The 18,523-nt window shown below is 51.9% G+C and overlaps 1 protein-coding gene across 1 annotated transcript in view; it reads right to left on the bottom strand.

Annotated features, from left to right (window-relative positions):
• The window catches only part of LOC127412050 (phospholipid phosphatase 4-like), a 253,822-nt gene that overhangs the window by 54,300 nt on the left and 180,999 nt on the right, over positions 1-18,523 (bottom strand). Inside the window, exon 5 of the mRNA XM_051648081.1 lies at positions 11,904-12,028. Coding sequence (XP_051504041.1) covers positions 11,904-12,028 — 125 coding nt within the window. The remainder of the gene's footprint in view (positions 1-11,903; positions 12,029-18,523) is intronic.

The raw sequence follows: 18,523 nt of genomic DNA, 5'->3' as shown, positions 1-18,523 counted from the left end.
CCTCCGTAGGAGGATAGCGATCTCCGTGTGCAGGGTAACAGCTTTTTCGTCCTTGACCAAGGTGAAGTGAATACCGCTGAACATGGGTGGGCGCCTGGCGAACTGAATCGCGTAGCCGAGTCAAATGGTCCGGACCAGCCACCGCGATGGATTGGGAAGCGCGAGCCATGCATCCAATTCCGCGCGAGGGGGACCAAGGGGACAACGTCATTGGACGTACCGGCAGGTGGGGCCTCGCGGCGGGGCAGAGTCTAGGGACATCAAAGCACTTTACCTGGCTCCTTGTGACCACCCCCGGAACAGCCTGAGACGGGGGAGGAAGATGCCTGTCCTCGAAACCCGTGGAGGCTGCCACATCGGGGGCGGCTGTGTGCCACAGCTGTGCGCTCAGGGGCGGAAAGGGCACCGCTGGAGCGCCAATCCTGCAAGAAAAAGCCCATGGACGGTAGTCGTGGTGACGACCGTACACACCGGGTATGTGACCCAGAGAGGAAGGAAGCCGCCCTTTTGCTGAACTGTTGGGTGCCGCAGCCACTTGGGCGTGTGGCGAAATCAAATAAAAAGGCAACAAAAGATTTTTCACCCGGCCCTCCACCGGGGGATGGAGTGGTCTTTCTACCAGCTCCACATGAGTGGGTTCCCTCGTCCCTGGGTTGCCCATCTCAGGGGCGCTTCGAGGACCTCCGTGGGTTCTTCGGTGCCGGCTGTGAGACGGGTGGCGTCGGCTTCCTGCGGTGGGCCGGGCCGGAGGGGTGGGCTGTGGCGGAGCCGGTGCAGTCACCGCAGGGGGACGCCCTTGGCGACGAGCAGATGGGGTGCGGGATCTTGAGCCACGCCGGGGCAGGATGTGCCGGATTGCTTCCATCTGCTGCTTTACCGTCGAGAACTGCTGGGCAAAGTCCTCAAATGTGTCGCCGAATAGGCCCGCCTGGGAAATGGGGGCAGCAAGGAACCGTGTCTTGTCGGCCTTGCCCATCTCGACCAGGTTGAGCCACAGATGGCGCTCCTGGACCACTAGTGTGGCCATCGTCCGCCCGAGAGACCACACCGTGACCTTCGCTGGTCAGTCGCCGAGCGCAGTTCCTGCATCAAATCTGGGGCGGAACTACTCTCGTGCAGTTCTTTCAGTGCCTTGGCTTGGTGGACCTGCAGGAAAGCCATGGCGTGCAGGGCAGAGGCAGCTTGTCCAGCAGCACTGTAGGCCTTAGCCGTCAGGGACGACGTGAGCCTACAGGGCTTGGATGGGAGCTTAGGGTGTCCACGCCAGGTGGCGGCACTCTGCGGGCATAAGTGCACCGCGAGCGACTTATCCACTGGGGGAATCGCCGTATAGCCCCTGGCCGCCCCGCCATCGAGGGTAGTGAGAGCAGGGGAACTGCGGAGTCGGGGTCGGGCAGTAAAAGGTGCCTCCCACGACTTCGTCAGTTCCTCATGCACCTCATGCTGTTTTGAGCGGCGCCACGAGCCCAGAAACCAATCATCAAGCCACGAGGGTTCAGGGGAGAGCAGAGGGTTCCACTCTAGCCCGACGCTCGCGGCCACCTGGGAAAGCATGTCTGTCATTTCGGCATCGGCCTGTAACTAGGCGACCGTCCCTGAAGGGGGAAGCCCACTGGACAAGCCCGCTCTCCAATGCTGCGCTCGAGAGCTCATCATCTTCGCGGGCCCCAAACAAGAAGCTAGACTCGCCATGCGACGAGCCGGCGAACTCTTCCGGAAGCCCGACTGGGGCAGACGAGCGTGCTGGGGAATGGGAGGTCCGCGGGGGGATACCCGGCGGAGGCGATCCCATTGAGGTCCCCAAATCGCCCCCCAGTGCTAGCCGCGCTGACCTCATACCCGTAGGTAGGAGGATCAAGGCGGGGAGCCACTGGGGTGGCTTGCTTTCTGATGAAAGCAAGCCGCGACCGCAACGTTGCCATGGTCATGTTCTCACAGTGAGAACATGAACCATTCACAAACGCTGCCTCCTTGTGGGTCGCGCCCAGACACAAAAGACAGCGATAATGACCATCCGAAGTTTAGAGGAAATGACCACAACCAGGAATAACACACGATCGGAAAGGCATCTTTAGAAAGACGCGTCTTTAAAAAGACGTTCCGTGTGTGCGCTCTTTTAGAGAAATACACTCTTTTAGAGGGGAAAAACACTCTTTCAGAAGATATACTCTCTAGTTTTTCTGCCGAAGCGCCCAGGGGCGTTCTCTGCAGTGCACCAGTGCAGAGGAGGGAGAAGCCGCTGAAATGCGCCATCAGATCCAGCAGAGGTGAATGAACAGTGCTATTCAGCTCAATGAGCATGACTGTTCGGCTCCGAAGAGAAAAGGCTCAAATCCCGCACCCCGTCTGCTCGTCGCCAAGGGCGTCCCCCTGCGGTGACTGCACCGGCTCCGCCGCAGCCTGCCCCTGCGGCCTGGACCTGGCATGGAGCCCACCGCAGGAAGCAGACGCCACCTGTCTCACGGTCGGCCGCCAAGAACCCGCGAAAAGGCTTCAAAGCACCCCTGAGACAGGCGACCCAGGGACGACGAAATCTGCTGCTCTGGAGCTGGTAAGCAGATCACTCCATCCCCCGGTGGAGGGCCGGGAGGAGAATCTTTTGTTACCTTTGCATTTAATTGCGCCTCATGCCCAAGTGGCTGCGGTACCCAAGAGTTCAGCAAGAGTGGTTTCCTTGTTCCCTGGATCACATCATCACATCGTCATCACGACCACCGTCCACCACTCCATTTTGGCAGGTTTGGCGCTCTTTGATTCTTTAATGGAAAAACTCAGTGCGCCGGTCTCACCCGTGATGGCGGAAATGCACAACAGTCCAATGTGGTTGGACTACAACACAGCAAATCTCATACATGATAATTAATACCTTGAGTATTAATCACAATGAGCGGATGCGGCGGTCCGTAAACTGTACAAGCAATAACGTTGATACACAAGAATAACACACTATAATATTCTATCTCTGCCCAGACGTAAACCTTTTACTTGAATCGCATGAGGACACAGGTAGAATGTGTGTTCATCAGTCCTTCAACTCCGATTCGGTTCCTCGAGGCTCGGGTGATGACAGGAGGCCGTTTCCTCGCTCTGTCGGCGGGCGGTACGGCTGCTGGTTCTCGGCGGGCTGGCGGAGAAATCAGCGACGTCGACTTGATTGAAGATGGAAGAGAAATCTTTAATCTCTTCACTTCTGCAGGCAAACGGATGAAGATTGCTCGGCGGTCTCCTTCGGATCCGTTAGAGTGTTCGGTGGAACACAGAGCAATCTCAACTTGTCCAGCGAGATGGAGATTGTATGGCCACAGTTTCAAGTCGTACATTACTTTGAAGAAATGATTCAAGTTATTACTTTGGATTCTTATGCATACACACTGTGACAAAGCTGGCATGTAAGATGCCTCACACGGGGCGCCAATTATTATGTAGGGCTTTACTGGTTGTTTAGATCAGTGTTACTATCAGAAATAATTGATAATTATTTATTTAGTTATTAATTAATATTTAAATTAATTAATTGAATCTAACTCATTAAAACCTCATATGGAGCTCCAGTAAATGTAGTGCGCTACGTTTAGGAGCAGGTTTGGTTATTAGCAAAAATTAATAATTATCAAAGATAATTATTCATTATTAAAATCAATAGAACATTGATTTGAATCAATGTTAGCCTTTTTAATCCTTTAAACCAACAATTATCAAAGATAATCATTAATTGTTAACATCGATCAAAATTAACACTATTGATCCTTCAAATTCAACAATCATCAAAGATTATTATCAATTATCAAAAATCAATAGAATATTAATAAGGATTAATATTGCCGGGGCACCACCCTGGAATCAGGGACTAATAACCAGATAGTATAACAGTCTCAATATTAGATTGTTTTCTTAGGAACATCGACATCCGAATATCGATTTTCGAAAAGAAACAAGGAATGAAGGCTTGAATCTGAGCACTGACATCCCTTCAGCATGTGACACAGGTGTATGCAAAACAAACCAAAACACTTCTCTTTGAAGTATAACAAAGTTTATTTATGCAGTAACATCAATTAATAATTAATACAATGCAGTCAATAAACTTCCGACTTACAACTACAAACTAAACAGTGATATGATTAGATATGGAAATCAGAATAATCCTATAACACATGAGGGTGTGTGTTTGAGTGTGTGTGTGTGTGTGTGTGTGTGTGTGTGTGTGTGTAAGGAGGGATGTGCACAAAATGGCGGAGGTGACTCTCGTGGAGAGTATGTCACGCGAGACTTCCGGCCAGAGAATATGGCCGCGAATGTGGGCGGAGAGAAACCAGTCAATGGCGTCAACCAGTTTACCGCGTGTATCCGCTTGTACGATAGCTTAGGGACAAAGCTGATTTTTATCACAAAGCTATCTACTAGCTAAAAATGTGTGCGAGAATGTTTGTGAGGGGTCGTGGCGTGTGTGTGTGGTTAGTGAGAGAGAGAGAGAGAGAGAGAGAGAGAATAAAGTGACGGCCCCACAGCCGATTTCGCGATCGTGGGAGAGAAAGCAGCTGTTAGTTTATCACTCAGAGACGCGGTGAACGGCTCGTAAACCGTCCCGTGGTCTTTGATTCTTTAATTGATAAACTCAGTGTGCCGGTCTCACCCACGATGGCAGAAATGCACAACAGTCCATTGTGGTTGGACTACAACACAGCAAATCTCATATGTGATAATTAATACCTTGAGTATTAATCGAAAGAGCGGACATGGCAGTCCATAAACTGTACAAGCAATAACGTTGATACACAAGAATAACACTATAATATTCTATCTCTGCCCAGACGTAAACCACTTACTTGAATTGCATGAGGGTGCAGAATGTGTGTTCATCCGTCCTTTAACTCAGACTCGGTTCCTCGAGGCTTGGGTGATGATGAGAGGCCATTTCCTTGCTCTGTCGGCGGGCGGTACAGCTGCTGATTCTCGGCGGGCTGGCGGAGAAATCAGCAATGTCGACTTGATTGAAGATGGAAGAGAAATCTTTAATCTCTTCACTTCTGCAGGCAAACGGATGAAGATGTGGATTGCTCAGCGGTCTCCTTTGGATCCGTTAGAGTGTTCGGTGGAACACAGAGTAATCTCAACTTGTCCAGCGAGATGGAGATTGTATGGCCACAGTTTCAAGTCATACGTTACTTCCTTCTGCCACGAGGCTACACCTGAGAGCAGCAATGAGCTGCGTCTACACACGGCGAGCAGAGTTGCTGGAAGCAAATCCCGGAAGCATTTCAGAGGTATTTCTACCCCTGATGATGTCATGGTTGAGGGATGTTCTGTTGTGTGCCTCATCCAATAGGAGTTGAGAGTTAGATAATTTAGTGAGCAAGGATTCATGGGATTTGTAGTCTGTTTTGGACTCCCTTTGTTTGATTTTGGAGCGGATTTTATCAGTAAGATTTATGACTTGGTATGTGGGCCTGAGTTAGGTTTTATGACTGTGTTAGGCCTGCCTTTATCTTCTATCTGAATACATGAGGCCCAACACACGTCACCTCGGTGAAGGGCGAGAACGCCGCTACCTTGCGCGCGGAGATCACTACCCTCCTACAGAAGGGTGCGATAGAGCCTGTCCCTCAGGCCGAGATGAAGAAGAGGTTTTACAGCCCCTACTTCATTGTACCAAAAAAAGGCGGTGGGTTGCGGCCAATCTTGGACCTGTGAGTACTGAACCAGGCTTTACACAGACTCCCGTTCAAGATGCTGATGCAAAAACGCATTCTAGCGAGTGTCCGGCATCAAGATTGGTTCGCGACGGTAGTCCTGAAGGACGCGTACTTCCATGTCTTAATTCTACCTCGACACAGACCCGTCCTGCGGTTTGCATTCGAGGGTCGGCATATCAGTATAAGGTCCTCCCTTTCGGCCTGTCCTTGTCCCCTCGCGTCTTCACGAAGGTTGCAGAGGCAGCCCTTCCCTGCTAAGGGAAGTGGGCATTTGCATCCTCAGCTATCTCGACAATTGGCTAATCCTAGCTCACTCTCGGGATGTGTTGTGTGCACACAGGGACCTGGTGCTCTCGCACCTCAGCCAACTAGGGCTTCGGGTCAACTGGGAAAAGAGCAAGCTCCTAACGGTTCAGAGCATATCTTTTCTCGGCTTGGAGTTGGACTCAGTCTCGTTGACGGCGCGCCTCACGAACGAGCGAACACAGTCGGTGCTGACCTGTTTGAAGGCGTTCAGGCAGAACACAGCGGTTCCACTGAAACTGTTTCAGAGACTCCTGGGGCATATGGCATCCTCAGCGGTGGCCAGTCCGCTCAGGTTGATGCATATGAGACCGCTTCAGCACTGGCTTCAGACTCGAGTCCCGAGATGGGCATGGCGCCACGGGACACATCGCGTGGCCATCACACCGATCTGTCACCACCTCTTCAGCCCTTGGACCGACCTCATGTTTCTACGGGCAGGTGTTTCCCTAGAGCAGGTCTCCAGGTGCGTCGTGGTTAGGACAGATGCCTCCAAAATGGGCTGGGGCACTGTATGCAATGGACACACAGCCGCCGGCTCATGGACGGGCCCGCGGCTACATTGGCACATCAACTGCCTTGAGTTGCTGGCAATTCTGCTCACCCTGCGGAGGTTTCGGCCATTGATCCAGGGCAAGCATGTGTAAGTTCGGACAGACAACACGGCAACGGTAGCATATGTCAACCCTCAAGGCGGTCTGCACTCCCGTTGTATGTCACAACTCGCCCGCCGTCTCCTCCTCTGGAGTCAGCAGCACTTCAAGTCACTGCGAGCCACTCACATCCCGGGCGACCTCAACACTGCAGCAGACGCGCTGTCACGGCAGGTTACCCTCAGGGCAGAGTGGAAACTCCACCCTTAGTTGGTCCAGCTGATTTGGAATCGATTCGGGCAGGCACAGGTAGACCTGTTCGCCTCCTAAGAATCATCCCACTACCCGCTCTGGTACGCCCTGACCGAGGCACCTCTCGGTATAGACGCGATGGCACATAGCTGGCCCCCTGGACTTTGCAAATATGCGTTTCCCCCAGTAAGCCTACTTGCACAGACCTTGTGCAAGGTCAGGGAGGACGAGGAGCAGGTCGTCCTGGTAGCACCCTACTGGCCCACAAAGACGTGGTTCTCGGACCTCACACTCCTCGTGACAGCCCCCCCCCTGCGAATTCCCCTGAGGAAGGACCTTCTTTCTGATCGGATCGGTGCTTTCCTTCCTGCAGGAGAGGTTGGAAGGGCGGCTATCCCCCTCCATCTTGAAGGTGTATGTAGCCACTATAGCAGCACACCATGACACAGTAGACGGTAAGTCCTTAGAGAAGCACGACCTGATCATCAGGTTCCTGAGAGGCGCCAGGAGGTTGAATTCCTTCAGACCACGCCTTGTTCCCTAATGTGACCTCTCTGTAGTCCTCTTGTTAGGTGCCCACGACCCCTTTTAGGGACCAGGTGGTGAACCTTCAAGCACTGCCCCAGGAGGAGGCAGACCCAGCCCTGACATTGCTGTGTCCAGTGCGCGCTTTATGCATCTATTTGGATCGCACACAGAGTTTTAGGGTCTCTGAGCAACTCTTTGTCTGCTTTGGTGGACAGTGGAAAGGAAGCACTGTCTCCAAGCAGAGGATCGCCCACTGGCTCATTGACACCATAACAATGGCATATCACGCCCAGGACGTGCAGCCCCTGGCAGGGCTATGAGCCCACTCTACCAGGGGTGTAGCAGCCTCCTGGGCCTTGACCAGTGGTGCCTCTCTAACAGACATTTGCAGAGCAGCGGGCTGGGCAACACCCAACACCTTTGCGAGGTTTTACAATCTCCGGGTGGAAACAGTTTCATCCCATGTAGTGGCACGCACAAGCAGGTAAGTCCGGGACAGCTGGCCAGGTGTATCGCTTGTGCATAGTTCCTTTCACCTCCCCTGAGCTGAAGATGTGCACTGTTGACTCCCAGTAGTGTTCACAAACTGTGTTCCCTGGATGATTTCCTCCGAGCCCTGTGGCAGATGAGTTTGCGGAGAAACTCGCTGCCGGCTCAGTACATGTGCTAACTCAGCCCTATACTGGGGTAGGTGCTCCGCATGTGGTGGTTCCCCATAGGTAACCCCATGCGATGTATATCTTCCGCTAATTCGTTTCCCTGTTGATAAACTGCATCTTCCTTGGGCAGAGGCCCCTCTGCCCCAGTCACCATGTTTGTAGAAACTCCTCCCCCGTAGGGTAGGACCTACCATGGAAGTTCTCCACATGACATACCTCCGACAAAGTTTGGCAAGACCATGTGACGTATTTCCAAACAAAATACCCCCCCCCCCCTTCTGGGCAGGGTGTGGTCTCTGTGGTGTCTTCCCCTTGGGAGGGACACCCCCCCCCCAACATAGACCTGGTGGCCCCAGCCGGTTAATTCCTTTTTTTTGGGGGAAGAGGAAAAAAAAGAGGATAAGAGGCCATGACTGGGCTAGCCTGTCTCTATCTTTTGGGCAGTCGACTTGTATCCAAAGGGCCATTCAACACTCATAACAGCATTAAGGGAGATTACATGTTGGCCTGATGCACTGGCTACGAGGCACACAGTGGTCTGCCCGTCACACACCGCCAGTTCACGTAACACAGTTCAGCCAAGTGCGGCTTTTCGTATAGGGACCCCTAGTGTCACTACATCGACACAACGTCGAGTGAGTGAGAGATACGGAACGTCCTGTTTACTTGCATAACATCCAGAGATGTTGTGTCCCCACTGCCACAATGCTGAACTATCTGCTGAAATGGCCAGGACTTTGTCTTGGCTCCTCAGCACAAAACCTGAATGAGTGGTTGCATACCAGCTTCTTTTATACCCGTATGTCAGGGGGAGTGGTATGCAAATACCACTCGCCAATTTTCATTTGCCTTTTATCAAAGACCAGAGGTGTTTCGGGCTCCCAAGAGTGACCCCTAGTGTCACTACATCGACACAATGTCTCGTTCCCTCCATCAGGGAATGGAGGTTATGCAAGTAACCAGGACGTTTCAAGGCCAAACAAGTCCAAAAGCTTAATCAAGATGGCACGTGTGCACAGTGTTTGGCAGTCAAATTAAATTGATTATTCACCAGCTCTCTTGGTGTCTCCCAAATTAGAATACAAAGTTGAATGTAATATTCTTTAATTTAGCAAGGATTGCTTCTTTTGTGGTTACAAATTGCATTAGATGCATTACACTTCTTCAGATAAAGCTTTACCAGTAATGCCCTAGACAGCAGATTATGTTGCTATCACCCAAGTTTGTTCCCTTAAATCATTTATTTATTTGGCATGTCATTTTATTTACATATGTTTATATGATTAACTTTTTAGATGTAACATAATATTTAAATTCATATATTGCATTTAATCAATAGGATTTTGTGCAAAAGAAGGATAGCGCAATAGGAGATCTCAAAACTTAATCCCAATACAATAAACGCATTTATTGAAACCAAGCTTCAAAAATGCCTCATTCACTACTTCCGCGACTACCCTAAGTCATTAGGAGGCCCAATAATTCATGACCACCTCTACAGTGGAAAACGTCTTGGTTACTGATGTAACCTCTGTTCCCTGATGGAGGGAATGAGACGTTGTGTCAATGTAGTGACACTAGGGGTTCAATCTTGAGAGCCCCAATCACCTTTGCTTAAAAAGGCCAATGAAAATTGGCGAGTGGAATTGAGTGGGGAGAGGGCACTTACCCAAGTAGGCTACTGGCAGTGCCTTTCTTAATTTGCTGTTAAGCAATCTCCGCCGAGCACTTTCTAGAATAGCGCTGGGAAGTACTCTTCCCTCTCCAGGAAGGAGAGCACTATGGAGACCACTTCCTGCCGGAGGGAGGTTAACATGTGGAGCATACCTCACATGGACTTTCCAACAGGGAAGATGATACCACAGGAGTACCCTATCTACAGAGAGGGTATGCAGCACAGAGGCCGAGACAGAGAAAGCTCTGACGAGGGGAAACACAGGTTTCACCTAAGGGGGAAACAGAACAGTGGAAACTCATCATAAGGGGAATCACCACGCATGGAGCACTGAGCCCAAGCACATGGGCTCACCTGAAAAGGGGAATACCACGAGTACTGGGCCTGGTGGCATTACTCCTCCACCAAGTTTGTCACTGGACAGTGCAAAATTATTAAAGAGGTGTCTGGAGTTCAACTGGTACGGGGAACTGTTGTGGACAAAAAGTGCACATTTTCACCTTTGAAAAAAGGGGAAAGGTGCAATGCAAACAGTACACCCAACCGGCCACCCGGTCTACCTGCTGTTACCGCGTAACACTCGGGTCAAAACTGGGTCTATGCATAGGTTATAAAACCTCGCAAAGGTATTGGGTGTAGCCCAACCCACAGCTCTGCATATGTCTGCTAGAGAGGCCCCCCTTGCCAGTGCCCAGGAGGACACAATGCCTCTAGTGGAGTGCGCCCGAACTCCCAAGGGGCATGGCAAGTCCTGAGACTGGTATGCGAGAGAAATGTCATCCACAATCCAATGGGTCAACCTCTGCTTGGAAACAGCTTTCCCCTTCTGCTGTCCTCCAAAACAGACAAAGAGTTGCTCTGAGCATCTAAATCTCTGCGTGCAGTCCAGATAGATGCGCAGGGTGCAAACTGGACACAGCAACGACAAGGTCTGGTCTTCCTCCTCTGAAGGGAGCACTTGCAGGCTCAACACCTGGTCCTGAAAAGGAGTGGTGGGAACTTTGGGCACGTAACCGGGCCGGGGTCTCAAGATCACGTGAGAGTGTGCCAGCCCGAACTCCAGGCATTCGCTGGTAACAGAGAGCACCTGCAGGTCCCCCACCCTCTTGATGGAAGTGAGCGCCACCAGAAGGGCCATCTTGAGAAGAGTGAGAAGGTCCTGCCTCAGGGGAATGCGCCAGGGAGGTGCTACTATCAGGAGCATCAGATCTGAGAACCAAGTGCAGTTGGGCCAGTACGGCGCAACGAACAGGACTTGCTGCTCATCCTCCCTGACTTTGCACAGAGTCTGTACAATGAGGCTCACAGGAGGAAACACATACTTGCGTACCCCCGAGGCCAGCTGTGTGCCAAGGCATCCATGATGAGGGGGGCCTCGGATAGGGAGTACCACAGGGGGCAGTGAGAGGAGTCTTGGGAGGTCTATCTGTGCCTCCCTGAATCTCTCCCAAATCAGCTGGACTACGTGAGGGTGGAGTCTCCAATCCCTGCGGAGCATTACCGGCTGTGAGAGCATGTCCGCTGCACAGTTGAGGGCACCCGGAAAGTGAGTGGCTCGCAGAGACTTCAAGGTCTGCTGACTCCAAAGGAGGAGGCAGCGGGCAGGTTTCGACATGCGACGCTAGCGTACACCACCTTGGTGGTTTATGTAACCTATGGTCACTGTGTTTTCGGTTCGGACCAACACATGCTTACACTGAATCAACAGCCAGAGTCTCCTCAGGGCCAGCGATACTGCCAGCAATTCTAAGCAGATGATGTGCCATTGGAGTCGGGCCCCCGTCCAGAGCCCCGACACTGCCTGCCCATTGCACATGGCGCCCCAGCCCGAGTTCGGGCGTCTGTTGTGACCACGATGAGCCTTGAGACCTGCTCTAGGGGAACACCTGCCTGTAGAAATGCCAGGGCCGACCAAGGGCTGAAAGTCTGATGGCACTGTGGCGTGATGTTCACACACCGGGTGCCGTGGTGCCATGCCCACCTCGGTACTCAAGTCTGTAGCCAGTGCTGAAGCAGTCTCATATGCATCAACCCGAGGGGGAGAACCGCCGCCGAGGATGCCATATGCCCCAGGAGCCTCCTAAATTGTTTCACTGGTTCCGCTACCTTCTGCCTGAAGGTCTTCAGGCAGGTCAGCAGGGAAGATAATAAAACTATTAAAAAAAGCTAATTTCATGACCCCTTTAATATTAGCACTTACAGGAGGAGTGACTGCTGGTAAAACTCTTCCGACCCTCAGACACTAGGTCTGGCTCTCCAGTGCACAACATCTTAATGTTCAACTGACCATCAGGGAAACAGCGGTGAAAATAGTCTGGCCTCGGCCTGAAATCAATATCAAGAAAATGTCAGTCACAGATGAAAACCAATGGCAAGAACATGAGTAAAATACATCACAGCACAAACTTATTACAGTATATACATCCTAATCTTTACATATGAATACTAACAGAGGGAAAAACAGAGCCACAGCAATGTGTTTAGGTCACACCAGTGCTAGAGGGAAAAATACCACTATATATACAGTAAGTGAAAAAAATGGCTGTTGTAAAATCCGCTGTTTATTGTTTCTTTTAATGTGATATATTTAATATACACTATATTGCCAAAAGTATTTGCTCACCTATCCAAATAATTGAATTCAGGTGTTCCAATCACTTCCATGGCCACATGTGTATAAAATGAAGCACCTAGGCATGCAGACTGCTTCTACAAACATTTGTGAAAGAATGGGCCGCTCTCAGGAGCTCAGTGAATTCCAGCGTGGTACTGTGATAGGATGCCACCTGTGCAACAAGTCCAGTCGTGAAATTTCCTCGCTACTAAATATTCCAGTCAACTGTCAGTGGTATTATAACAAAGTGGAAGTGATTGGGAATGACAGCCACGTTAAATGACAGAGCGGGGTCAGCGGATGCTGAGGCACATAGTGGGCAGAGGTCGCCAACTTTCTATAGAGTCAATCACTACAGACCTCCAAAGTTCATGTGGCCTTCAGATTAGCTCAAGAACAGTGCGTAGAGAGCTTCATGGAATGGGTTTCCATGGCCGAGCAGCTGCATCCAAGCCATACATCACCAAGTGCAATGCAAAGCGTCGGATAAAGTGGTGTAAAGCACGCCACCACTGGACTCTAGAGCAGTGGAGACGCGTTCTCTGGAGTGACGAATCACGCTTCTCCATCTGGCAATCTGATGGACGAGTCTGGGTTTGGCGGTTGCCAGGAGAACATTACTTGTCTGACTGCATTGTGCCAACTGTGAAGTTTGGTGGAGGGGGGATTATGGTGTGGGGTTGTTTTTCAGGAGCTGGGCTTGGCCCCTTAGTTCCAGTGAAAGGAACTCTGAATGCTTCAGCATACCAAGAGATTTTGGACAATTCCATGCTCCCAACTTTGTGGGAACAGTTTGGGGATGGCCCCTTCCTGTTCCAACATGACTGCGCACCAGTGCACAAATCAAGGTCCATAAAGACATGGATGAGCGAGTTTGGTGTGGAAGAACTTGACTGGCCTGCACAGAGTCCTGACCTCAACCCAATAGAGCACCTTTGGGATGAATTAGAGCAAAGACTGCGAGCCAGGCCTTCTCGTCCAACATCAGTGTCTGACCCCACAAATGCGCTTCTGGAAGAATGGTCAAAAATTCCCATAAACACACTCCTAAACCTTGTGGAAAGCCTTCCCAGAAGAGTTGAAGCTGTTATAGCTGCAAAGGGTGGGCCGACGTCATTGGGTCTAAAGGCAGATGAGCGAGTACTTTTGGCAATATAGTGTACATAATATTCTAGTGATAGGTTTTGTGCCTCTAAAGACACAGTAGTGATCTGTGTGTAGCTGTCAGATATCTGTAATCAATGTCTCTGAGGGGAGAGTTGTTTTACAACTCCAAAACAGCCATTACTGAACATCAAAATCTACTGTGATGATAGACAGTAGAGAGCTGTATAATCTAACATTAAGACCTAACAATTATGTAAAATGTATTCTAGCAGAAAATGTATTGTGTTATGATATCTTGTACATTACATTATTACACCTACATTTGTGTTTGATGTTAATTTGTTCCCTGTCTGTCACTCACTCAATGTTGTGTCGATGTAGTGACACTAGGGGTTTGATCTTGAGAGCCCCAATCACCTTTGCTTAAAATAGGAAAGGCCAATGAGAACTGGCGAGTGGAATTTGCATGCCACTCTCTGCCCCCGGACATACGGAACTAAAAGGAGATGGCATGCACCACTCACTCAGAAATTTTCTTTGGAGCCGAATGCATGCTTGTGTTTGTCCTCTCACCTTTCGCTTACGCTGCTGGATTTTACGGCGCATATTTTGCTTCCCCTGGGTGCTTCGGCGGCTGAGTCCGCGGGTGCTAAAAGAGTATATTCAAAAGAAAATATTTCCTTCTAAAAGAGCTCGCACAAGAATGCTTGGCATCTTTTTAAAGATGTCCTTCCGCGTTTGCGATACAGGATGTGGCTGTTATCTCTCCCCTCCGGACAGCCATGAAATCTGTCTCGAGTGCTTGGGGCGCCAGCACGCCGAGGCAGCTTTCGAGGAAGGGTTATGTTCTCATTGCGAGAATATGCCCATCAGAACGTTGCGGTCATGGCTCACTTCCTTCTTCATGAAGCAAGAAGCCACCGTGGCTGCTCCCCAACCCGCTCCGTCCTGGGCTGATGCTCAGCTGGCCGGGTCGGCAAGCACTGCAAGCGATCTGGATGTGGATAGGGGAGAGTTTTCACCGGTTCAACCCCCGCGGACCTCCCATCCCCCTGCTCACTCGTTCTATCCGGAAGAGCTGTCGAGCGATACAGGTGGTCCGCCTCAGGGCGGATTTAATGTGTGGATCGTGGATCGCGGATCACGACGAGGATGAGCTTTCGGTCGCAGCATTGGAGGGTGGGCTTCTGCTATCGGAAGCGGAGCTCCCGACCACGGGCGGTAGAGCACAGGATGAGGCGGACGCTGAGATGGCAGCCATGCTTGCCCAGGCGGCTGCGAACATCGGGCTGAAGTGGAACCCTCCACCCTGCCCTGAGCATTTGCGGCTGAATGATTGGTTTCTGGGCTCTAAGCGTGACTCACGGCCGCGCCCCGCCCTGGTGCCTTTCTTCCCGGAAGTGCACTAAGAGCTAACAAAGTCGTGGAAGGCAGCTTTTTCTGCCCATACACGCTTCGCGGGCTCGTCCAGTCGTCCCCTAGGTGCCACTGGCACAGAGTCTGGAGGCCTGGTTAGTGCTCTCCAGGCCCTCGCTGTGGCTCATCAGGATGATTCGCCTCGGCTACGCTGTCCAGTTTGCAAGACGCCCGCCCATGTTCAGTGGCATCCTCTCCACTACGGTGCGGGGCGAGGGTGTCTCCGTCCTCTGGGCGGAGGATAGAGCCCGTCCCCGTAGCTGAGTTGCGCAAGGGCTTTTACAGCCCTTATTTTATCGTGCCCAAGAGAGGGGGAGGGTCACGCCCAATCTTGGATCTACATGCTTTGAACAAAGCCTTACACAGGCTTCCCTTCAAGATGTTAATGCAGAAGCGCATCCTGGCATCAATACGACATCAGGATTGGTTCGCGGTCATCGACCTAAAGGACGCATACTTTTACGTATCGATCCTTCCTCGACACAGACCCTTTCTTCGGTTTGCCTTCGAGGGACGAGCATACCAGTACAAGGTCCTCCCCTTCTGTCTATCCCTGTCCCCTCGCATCTTTACCAAGGTCGCAGAGGCTGCCCTGGCCCCGCTGAGGGAGAAGGGCATTCGCATTCTCAATTATCTCGACTGGCTGATCCTAGCTCACTCACAAGATCTATTGTGTGTGCACAGGGACCTTGTGCCTCAGCACCTCGACTGACTCGGGCTTCAGGTCAACTGGGAGAGGAGCAAGCTCTCCCCTGTTCAGAGCATCTCTTTTCTTGGTATGGAGTTGGACTCGGTCACTCTCAAGGCACGTCTTATGACCAAACGTGCTCAGTCAGAAAGAAGACCTTCAGGCAGAAGGTAGCGGTACCAGTGAAACGATTTCAGAGGCTACTGGGACATATGCCATCCTCGGTGGCAGTTCTCCCCCTCGGGTTGATGCATATGAGACCGCTTTAACACTGGCTACAGACTTGAGTCCCAAGGTGGGCATGGTGCCACACCTGGCATGTGACCATCAGGCCATAGTGCCATCAGACTTTCAGCCCTTGGTTGGACCTGGTGTTTCTATGGGTAGGTGTTTCCCTAGAGTAGGTCTCAAGGCACATCGTGGTCATGACAGACGCCTTGAACTCTGGCTGGGGCGCCGTGTGCAATGGGCAGGCAGTCTCGGGGCTCTGGACAGGGCCCCGACTCCTTTGGCAGAGCATCAATTGCTTAGAGTTTCTGGCGGTATTGCTGACCCTGCTGAGGCTTCGGCCATTGATTCAGGGCAAGCATGTGTTGGTCTGAACCGACAACACAGCGACTGTAGCGTACATAAACCGCCAAGGCGGTGTACGCTTGCATCGCATGTCGCAACTCACCCGCCGCCTCCTCCTCTGGAGACAGCAGACGTCGAAGTCGCTGTGAGGCACTCACCTTCTGGGCGTCCTCAACCATGCAGTGGATGCGCTCTCACTGCAGGTAATGCTCCGTGGGGAGTGGGGACTCCACCCACACATAGTCCAGCTGATTTGGGAGAGATTCAGGGAGACATAAGTAGACCTGTTCACCTCCCAAATGTTCTCTCACTGCCCCCTTTGGTACTCCCTGTCTCGGGGGCCGCGCAAGTATACGTCTCCTCCAGTGAGCCTCATTGCACAGACTCTGTGCAGAGTCAGGGAGGACGAGCAGCAAGTCCTGTTTGTTGCGCCGTACTGGCCCAACCATACTTGGTTCTCGGATCTGATGCTCCTGGTAGCAGCACCTCCCTGGCACATTCCCCTGAGGCAGGACCTTCTCACTCAGGGGCAGGGCACACTCCAGCACTCGCGGCCGGACCTCTGGAATCTCCACGTCTGGCTCCTGGACGGGATGTGGAAGACCTAGCGGGTCTTCCGCCAGCGGTGGTAAGCATGATCACTGAGGCCAGAGCCGCCCTCTTCGAGGCAGCTGTATGCCTTGATGTGGCGTCTCTTCACAAACTGGTGTTTTTCCCATGGGGAAGACCCACAGAGATGCGCCATCGGGTCTGTGCTGTCTTTCCTTCAGGATGGGCTGGAGAGATGGCTGTCTCCCTCTACCCTGAAAGTGTACATGGCTGCCATAGCAGCTTATCACGACACACTGGACGGGAGGCCCTCACGACAGTGTGACCTGATCAACAGGTTCCTCAAGGGCACGAGGAGGTTGAATCCTCCTAAACCGCACATGATTCCCTCTTGGGATCTCTCTGTGGTCCTACCTGCCCTACAGAAAGCCCCTTTGGAGCCCTTGGAGCAGGCCGAGCTCAGCACTTTGTCTCTGAAGATGGCCCTCCTGGTGGCGCTCACTTCCGTCAAGAGGGTGGGGGACCTGGAGGCACTCTCTGTTACCAGCGAATGCCTGGAGTTCAGGCCGGCACACTCTCACGTGATCTTGAGACACCGGCCTGGTTACGTGCCCAAAGTTTCCACCACTCCTTTTCAGGACCAGGTGGTGAACCTGCAAGCGCTCCCTTCAGAGGAGGAAGAACCGGCCTTGTCATTGCTGTGTCCAGTTCGAGCCCTGCGAATCTATCTGGACCGCACGCAGAGCTTTAGATGCTCGGAGCAGCTCTTTGTCTGTTTTGGAGGACAGCAGAAGGGGAAAGCTGTCTCCAAGCAGAGGCTGGCCCATTGGATTGTGGATGCCATTTCTCTTGTATCCCAATCTCAGGACTTGCCGTGCCCCTTGGGAGTCCAGGCGCACTCCACTAGAGGTGTTGCGTCCTCCTGGGCACTGGAAAGGGGGGGCCTCTCTAGCAGACATATGCAGAGCTGTGGGTTGGGCTACACCCAATAACTTTGTGAGGTTTTATAACCTACGCATAGACACGGTTTCGACCTGAGTGTTACGCGGTAACAGCAGGTAGACCGGGTGGCCGGTTGGGTGTACTGCTTGCATTGTGCTTTTCCCCTTTTTTCAAAGGTGATAATGTGTGCCTTTTTGTCCACAACAGTTCCCCATATCCGGTGAACCCCAGACACCTCTTTAATTCTTAAGCACTGTTCGGTGACGAACTCGGCAGAGGAGTAACGACACCAGGCCCAGTACTCATGGTATGCCCCTTTTCAGGTGAGCTCGTATGATCAGGCTTAGTGCTCCATGCCCCTTGGTAATCCCATATGATGAGTTTCCACTGTTCGGTTTCCCTTTAGGTGAACCCTGTGTTTCCCCTCACCAGAGCTTTCTCTGCCTTGGCCACTGTGGTTGCATACCCTCTCTGAAGATAGGGTCCTCCGGTGGTATCATTCCATATGTGAACTTCCCCGTTGGTAAGTCCATGTGAGGTATTCTCCACATGTTAACCTCCCCCCGGTAGGATGTGATCTCCGTAGTGCTCTCCTTCCTGGAGAGGGAAGAGCACTTCCCAGCGCTATTCTAGAAAGTGCTCGGAGGGAAATTGCTTAACAGCAAATCAGGAAAGGCACTGCCGGTAGCCTACTTGGGTAAGTGCCTCCTCCCCCCCTTAACGGGACTAGGGATTCACCTTACCTAACTCGCTGGAAGGTCACGACGCAGCAGCTTGCCCGTGTCCACTCTTCCGTACGTCGTGACACGGTTCAGCGCCTGCAGTGTTTCCTATAGGAACTCCTAGTGTCACTACATCGACACAACGTCGAGTGAGTGACAGACAGGGAACGTCTTGGTTACTGATGTAACCTCTGTTCCCTGATGGAGGG

The sequence above is a fragment of the Myxocyprinus asiaticus genome, chromosome 21, assembly GCF_019703515.2.
Source record: "Myxocyprinus asiaticus isolate MX2 ecotype Aquarium Trade chromosome 21, UBuf_Myxa_2, whole genome shotgun sequence".
In the NCBI taxonomy this organism is placed as follows: Eukaryota; Metazoa; Chordata; class Actinopteri; order Cypriniformes; family Catostomidae; genus Myxocyprinus; species Myxocyprinus asiaticus.
The sequence above is the reverse complement of the archived record's forward strand: the minus strand, read 5'-3'. Positions and strand labels throughout refer to the sequence as shown.